This window comes from Ammodytes marinus (assembly GCF_949987685.1).
Source record: "Ammodytes marinus genome assembly, chromosome: 5".
NCBI classification, from domain to species: Eukaryota; Metazoa; Chordata; class Actinopteri; order Uranoscopiformes; family Ammodytidae; genus Ammodytes; species Ammodytes marinus.
The window spans coordinates 13,839,410-13,847,157 of NC_137234.1; the positions used below are offsets into that span (position 1 = coordinate 13,839,410).

General features: G+C 40.2%; 1 protein-coding gene across 1 annotated transcript; it reads left to right on the forward strand.

Annotated features, from left to right (window-relative positions):
• Positions 1-2,442: 2,442 nt before the first annotated feature.
• fads2 (fatty acid desaturase 2) lies at positions 2,443-7,579 on the forward strand. The gene is made up of 12 exons (XM_080028236.1): positions 2,443-2,675; positions 3,295-3,405; positions 3,674-3,871; positions 3,970-4,071; positions 4,424-4,549; positions 4,676-4,736; positions 4,821-4,897; positions 5,057-5,154; positions 5,710-5,806; positions 5,897-5,976; positions 6,935-7,060; positions 7,277-7,579. The coding sequence occupies exons 1-12, from the start codon at positions 2,466-2,468 to the stop codon at positions 7,326-7,328; spliced, it is 1,338 nt and encodes a 445-aa protein (XP_079884362.1). The 5' UTR covers positions 2,443-2,465; the 3' UTR covers positions 7,329-7,579.
• Positions 7,580-7,748: the final 169 nt, after the last annotated feature.

The following is a 7,748-nucleotide window of genomic DNA, read 5'->3' on the forward strand; positions in this document are numbered from 1 at the left end:
TGTTCATTGTGTGGTTAATAATGATAGAGAATGACACATCATACTAACAACCTACCAGTCTCCTTATGTTCAGCTAGAAAATAAAAACCTAAAGGCAAAATCTTTATGATTTAAAGTTACACCATCGATCATGTGTTTCTAAATACAGTAATATGACTGCTGGCTATGCTGACTGCTGTGTTTACTCATCACTATTGTCCTGTTGGGAGTCACATTTCTGCATACAGGGAATAACTCTTTACAAAGTCAGCAAAGCAGAGGTCAACATGGACTTAACTATGGATCATTGCATTTACACATAATGCATTCAATGACTTCATCTTTCAGAATTTACATCAATGGACTTGTTTTCACATTCAAACTCAAAAGTCTCTAGTGTGGGGTGACCTTATATAGAGTCTATGGGGATGACGTGGCGTTTCACCGCTCCCTTCCAGTCCCTGAGCTGTTTGCAGCCCATCCCATCCCAGGATGGTGTCACTTTTCCCCTCCACCTTCACTTCTCTGCTCCCTTAGCCACACACAGAGAAATCTATTAATTCCTCATGGAGATGGAAAGTTCTCGACCACTGGTCACATGATCAGACTGCCCTCTTGGACAGAGAATGTTACCAGAATGCTAGATGTCCGGATATGACTGCAGAAGATTTGCCAGGGACGGATCAGATCAGGGCGTGCACAATGATCCTTTCACAGGCGGATTACAAGAGAGGCCTGGAGGTGTGATGTGGAAGCCATGCAGGGTTGACCAACACCTCTGTATTTCTAGATAGATAGATAGATAGATAGATAGATAGATAGATAGATAGATAGATAGATAGATAGATAGATAGATAGATAGATAGATAGATAGATAGATAGATAGATAGATAGATAGATAGATAGATAGATAGATAGATAGATAGATAGATAGATAGATAGATAGATAGATAGAAGATTTAAGAAAAACCCAGACTGGTCTTATATCCTTGGTACTCTACTACAATTTTTATTCCCTTTACTTTACTTGGGCCTTTCCATTTTATGCTACTTTATACTTCTACCTCACTGCATTTTGGAAGCCAGGATTGTATTTTTCACTTAACTATTTGAAAGCTTTAGTTATAAGTAACTTACCACAGATTCAGTTTATTACCGGTTATAAAAAAACAAAAACATGAATTAATTTATGAACCATTATTGGGCTATAGGATTAAACCTCCTAACAGTTGGTCTATACAGTAGTTAAATTAGCTTTATTTATGCAACATGGTTATAACCTACATCAATGCATCACTATTTATAATCCAGTCATATTATGTACGTGGTTCTGAAATGAGTTACTCTCCCTATAGGCTACATTTACCTTTTCATATTTGATGTTTGTATGATGTAGGCTACTCTTTTTGGCTATTTAATACATGGCTTTTACTTTGATTTCAAACAGACTATTGTAACACTGGTTTTCCCACTTTTAACCAATGTAAATATTTGAGCACCTCTTCCACCGCTGGGTATAACGGAGGATACAGTCAAAGCGACGTGCTGGTGCTCCCCCAGACTCTTTCCGCGCGAGCCCATTGCACATCAGCCAGTGGTCCAGGATATACTGTGCGCCGATTGGCCCAGAAACCCTCGAATGATCGGCTCGGAATTTGTACTGAATGAGTGCATGAGTAGGACTGAGTGGGTGTATGTGTCTGTGAACATATTTGTCTAAGGCACAGGATGATTTTTGGGCATGTTCACCATTTAAAATGGGCCTGAACGGAACGGGAGCAAATACATAGAGTGTGACTGAAGCCTGAGGAGAGTATAGCCAAAATCTGGATACTGTAAGTCTGAAATTATTTTTCATCTTCATGTAACGTGGGCGGGCCTGCCGTCTGACCAGCATGCCACCCGCTATCTGTCATTATTGTTGAATTAATCGATACTCACGGGCGATGGATTATTATAAGCACTGCCTATGGGTGTAGCCTAATATGTCTGCTCTGTCTCCTATTTTTTTAAACACATTAACCGCATCAGCTGTGGCATGTCTCTCACATGCGCTGCTGTGAAAATTAACTCGAAGCTCAGTTACAGGCTAAATAGGCCTATACATAATTTCCAGAATGTGTTTGTCTGAGGATGTGCACAAGGCGTTTACTCTCGGGGTTTAAATGAAAAATAATTAAATTAAACTAATAATACACACTCCTGTGAATCCGCCCTGCCTCACTAATAGCCTCCTGGATTGTATCACAAACTCTTATTATTGGAGATGTTGCACTGCTATTTGTATCACTTCAGTAGTGTTGCAATTGGGTTGTTAAGTTAAAAAGAAGAGAGCAAGAGGTCACACACCTTTTCCTTTGAATATTGCTGCTCTGTGGCCACAGACTGTTATAGGAGTGCTACACATACATTTCTAACACACAGGTGTCATACTTTTGTGTCTGACTGGCCCTTTAGTGTGCAGGTGGATCCAGGCAGCAGTGAAGATGGGAGGTGGAGGCCAGCTGACGCAGACAGAAGAGGCGGGCAGTGGGCGAAAAGCTGGGCTCTACACCTGGGAGGAGGTTCAGGGCCACTGTAGCAGGAACGACCAGTGGCTGGTCATCGATCGCAAGGTGTACAACATCTCACAGTGGGCCAAAAGGCATCCGGGGGGGTTTCGAGTCATCAGCCACTATGCTGGAGAAGATGCTACGGTAACATGTTTTTATTAGGGCCTATATGTCTTTGCAGTTGCCTGTGAATTAAAGTGGATTTTGTTATTGTGGTGTTCATAAATTTCTGATGTGGACAGTATATTCACTCAGGTGCTGTACTGAAGTACAATTTTGAATCACTTAACTTGAGTATTTTCATTCCATGCTTGTTGATACTGACAGGTGTTTTTTGCCCCCTTCTTCTGCTGTTTACCATTAATCTTCATGGACCCTTTAGATTTATTGTGTGACCCTTCGAAGGAGTTTGACCCCTACGTTGGGAACCACTGGACCAAACTACCTAACAGTATATGAAGCATACTTTGAACTATAGTTAAATTAGCTCCACCTCAGCTACAACAGTAAAACGCTGCAGACATGTTGATGCATCAGTATTCACAATCCAATATAACTTTTACTTTTGATACTCAAGCAGATCTGCACTCTCACTCGGGTGAAATCCTAAATACAGGACTGTATTTTGAAATTGTTGCATAAGTACCTTCCCTTAAGCTTAAGTTAATGATCCGAGTGCTTCGTCCGTCACCGGCTAACGCACATACCATTTTTTATTTACCACATCCTCGCTGACAGGATTTCTTATCTTCTGCTTTTTCAGGAGGCTTTCACCGCTTTTCATCCAGATATAAAATTTGCGCAGAAGTTCCTGAAGCCCCTGCTGATCGGAGAGCTGGCAGCCAACGAGCCCAGCCAGGACCGGAACAAAAATGTGAATATCAAGCTGAGATTGTTGTTCATGTAGTTGATTTAGTTGTCAGTGGGACAACGACAAACACCATGTACCATGTATTTTATACCTGAGGAAAATAAGTAGCGTTAAGCTGTTAAGTAACTCAAGCTGCCTCAATGGCTGCTTGTCGTTGAATACTATTAGATCATGCGTTTTACCGGGACACCCCACACACACTTCTAAATTATACATCAGTACATCATCTTTTGAGCTTTCCAGGACATGTCTTTTAATTTCTTCTTCTCAGGCAGCTATTGTAGAGGATTTCCACGCCTTACGGACGCGGGCGGAGAGCGAGGGTTTGTTTGGAGCTCAGCCTTTGTTCTTCTGCCTCCACTTGGGTCACATCCTGCTGCTGGAGGCCGTCGCCTGGCTCCTCATCTGGCTCTGGGGAACCAGCTGGACACTAACATTTCTGTGCTCGCTCTTACTGGCAACTGCTCAGGTGGTTTTTAGCACTATGATCTCTAAATGAACCATTAGTCAATTCCCGCTGCAAACTCATCTCATGACTGTTCCTCTCCTCTTCTTCTTCTTCTCTAGTCGCAGGCCGGATGGCTACAGCACGACTTTGGCCACCTGTCGGTCTTCAAGAAGTCCAGTTGGAATCACATTTTGCACAAGTTTGTCATCGGCCATTTAAAGGTATGATTGGTGTTCTCTGTTGTATATTTTATTTCCTGAAAATTCTACACAGACAATAGAAAGGTTTGTTCAGTGGCGCAGTGATTAGGGAGATCGTCCTCTGGGCGTGCAGGGTCAGAGGTTCGATCCCCCGCATACCCGCCACATGTCGAAGTGTCCCTGGGCAAGACACTGAACCCCAAATTGCTCCCGATGATTCAGAGGGCGCCTTGCATGGCAGCTACTGCCATCGGTGTATGAGGGTGTGTATGAATGGGTGAATGTGGTAAGAATTGTAAAGCGCTTTGGGGCTGAGAAAATTGGCTAAAAAGCCTATATAAGTCAAGTCCATTTACCATGTACCATCTTTAAGGGAGCCTCTGGTAACTGGTGGAATCATCGACATTTCCAGCATCATGCCAAACCCAACATCTTCAGTAAAGACCCTGATGTCAACATGTTGCACATCTTCGTAGTCGGAGACACTCAACCTGTGGAGGCAAGCAACGCAAAGCTGAGATATCTGATTTCTCTTAAACTTGAAACATTCAGTATGATGTAACGTTTACTGCTTCACCAGATGCTCATTGTAACTCTGCATTAACCCCCTACTTCCTGTATACAGTATGGCATAAAGAAGATTAAATACATGCCCTATCATCACCAGCACAAGTACTTTCTGCTTGGTACGTATCCTCCAGTCAGTTTGAAAAAAAGATTGAAACTATAAAAAGCCCACATGATCAGCTGTTATCTGTTTCTCTTTTTAGTTGGACCGCCGCTTCTCATTCCAGTTTACTTCCACATTCAGATCATTCGCACCATGATTTCCCGTCACGACTGGGTGGTAAGATGCTGTCAGGTTACACATAGGCTCATAGGCTTGATAATCTTTATAAAAACTAACATCAGAGTAAAATATATAAAGATTTGGCGTGTGAAAAGACAACAGCTGAGTTTCAGGCAGTCGTGAGTCTTAAAAAACAAACCTTTTTGTCTTGTGAAGGATCTGGCTTGGTCTATGTCTTACTACCTTCGCTACCTGTGCTGTTATATCCCGCTGTATGGCCTGTTTGGCTCTGTGGCGCTCATCATCTTCGTCAGGTAAATGACCTGTAAAGATATTAACTCTAATATTAACCTCATTAAGTATTTATATGTTTTCACTAACAGATAGCTAATGTTTTGTATAGGATGCTTTAAATTACTACTGATGAATTAAATAGGGTCTTTTTTGTTCATAAAAATTACAGTTTTCTTTGTATAAACCATTTTTGGATGTTTCTTGCAACTCTGCAATCGTTTCCTAAACCTCACACTTGTATCATTAAAGGCACAGTTCAGAAATGTTGGACACAATTACCTCATCTTTACACATAATCCATACCGCAATGGTACGGTGCCATAAAACCACACACAGCTCCTGTTTGAAACATTGTAATAAGTGGTTAGTTAAGAAGGAGTTTACAATTATTATAATTATTATTTTTACAAAAGACAGACGGGTGAAGTGGGAGGAAGAAGTTATTTTAAATATTTTATTAGCTATAAATAATTAACAACATCGATGAAAGTGATGCCACATTTTTATACTACACCCTGATCACTTGGGCGCGACTCATTGTTCAGTGACCGCTGTGGTCTTGTGGTGAATGGCAGGTTTTTGGAGAGCCACTGGTTCGTGTGGGTGACTCAGATGAATCATCTGCCGATGAACATCGACCACGAGAAGCACCGTGATTGGCTAACCATGCAGGTATCCATTTAGAAACAAATCGCTGTCGGGCTGTTGTGAAACCTGCGAGTGATGTATTAACCCCTCTGTTTGTCACATGCTCCACTTCAGTTACAAGCCACCTGTAATATTGAGAAGTCCCTCTTCAACGACTGGTTCAGCGGACACCTCAACTTTCAAATCGAACACCAGTAAGTCAGTAATTGAGCGCTAATATATTCCTCAGGGTAAACATCACAGTTTCACTTCCACTATTGAAGAGTTGAAATAATCTAATGTAGAACATACTGAAGAGGAATTTAACAGCCTTAGGGCTCCTTCAAGCCTCTCAAAACGTGTGTGGTAGCCGAATTCACGTGCTGAGCTTATTCTGAGCTTATTTGATATCTCAGTGTGGAAAAATCAAAGTGAACATTTTTAGTTATTCTTTAAAAGTCTCACTATGTTGCTCAGGTTCTACCTTGGCATCATCTGAAGTCATTTCAACAGGAGGGATCTCACCTCTGTTCCACTTCCTCAGGTTTCTTCCATTTTTTTAAATAAAATTCATTTTGGGGTATTTTCCCTACTCCAAACAAATTACTAAAAAAAAAATATGTAGTAGGTAATGAAAAAAAAAATACGTAGTAGTTACTAAAACATTTTTTTTAAACTAAGTAGTAAGGAATGCATAAATATGTAGTAGTTACTCCAAAAAACTGTAACAGTTGCTAAAAAAAACAATGTAGTAGGTAATGCATAACAATGTAGTAATTTAAAAAAAGTTACTACAATTTTGTGTACCTTATTGTTAAGTGTTACCGATGACTTACAGTTTCATGGTTTACTATAGCTTTAATGTCCAACCAGGGATACATTAGTTTGCAAAGTCCATCTTCGTCCAAATTTTCAGTATTTTTTATTTATTTTGTACTGTGAAGGACAACAAGCACACACATTTGCACACACATTGCAGTATCAGTTATAAAAGAATAAAAAATAAAGACAATACAGACTTCAAAAAATTTTTTTTTACTGAGTGTGAACCAATTTACCTATATTCAGCAGCTGTAGATTTCAATGATCCGTTAACCAATGCATTAATTTGAAACACAATACTCAAGGTGTTGCTGTCATGTCTGATTGAGTCTGTTCCCTTTGTCTCTGAAGTTTGTTTCCTACCATGCCGCGCCACAACTACCACCTGGTGGCACCGCTGGTCCACGCACTGTGTGAGAAACATGGGATCCCCTACCAGGTGAAAACAATGTGGCAGGGCCTCACTGATGTGATCAGGTAAGTCCAATTATAATTGTAGTGTACCTACTAGGTTGAGACACCTTAAAGTTTTAACCCCTCCCCCCAAAAAACAAAAAACAAACAAACACATGGCTTCAAGTAACGATGACAGAATGAGTTTTGTAAAAAAAAACAATCCTAAGGAGGTCCGTGCAGAACAAAGAAGATTGATTTGAATCTGTTTGAATTTTCCTTTCTCACTTTCTGTTTCAGGTCACTGAAAAACTCCGGGGACCTCTGGCTTGATGCATATCTACATAAATGACCAGTTGCATTTCCTACAGTTTACCTAAATGGAGTGATGTATTTTAATCTTCTGCATCAAACATTGATTGTATCCGTTTGGTTTTTGATAATCCAGTTGATGGTGTGATGAAGGATCTTTTCTTATTGTTGGTGTTTATAGTAAAGTCTTTTTTCAGGTGCTGTGCAGGATTTTCCACCTGCACAGGATTTTCTCTGAATCGCCTTACTGTATCTTTAACAACCGTAGTATGTTTTTTAAATTACAGTTGTGAACACTGATAGTGAGTTATTTAAAGTGATGTTTTTTTATTTTTTATTTATCACGTGACAGTTTGAACAACGCCACCTGACAATTACACGGAATAATGAAAAATACTGTGAGGATTAAATAATTCTGCCCCAAATTTCATTTTTCTTTAGTCAAATCAAAAAGCTCTTG

Bases quoted from the DNA above. Each gene is read 5' to 3' on its own strand.
- fads2 (XM_080028236.1), top strand. From the start codon at position 2,466: ATGGGAGGTGGAGGCCAGCTGACGCAGACAGAAGAGGCGGGCAGTGGG. The intron at 3,872-3,969 runs GTGGTTTTTAGC...CTTCTTCTCTAG, and splicing joins TCTTACTGGCAACTGCTCAG to TCGCAGGCCGGATGGCTACA. The intron at 5,807-5,896 runs GTATCCATTTAG...GCTCCACTTCAG, and splicing joins GTGATTGGCTAACCATGCAG to TTACAAGCCACCTGTAATAT.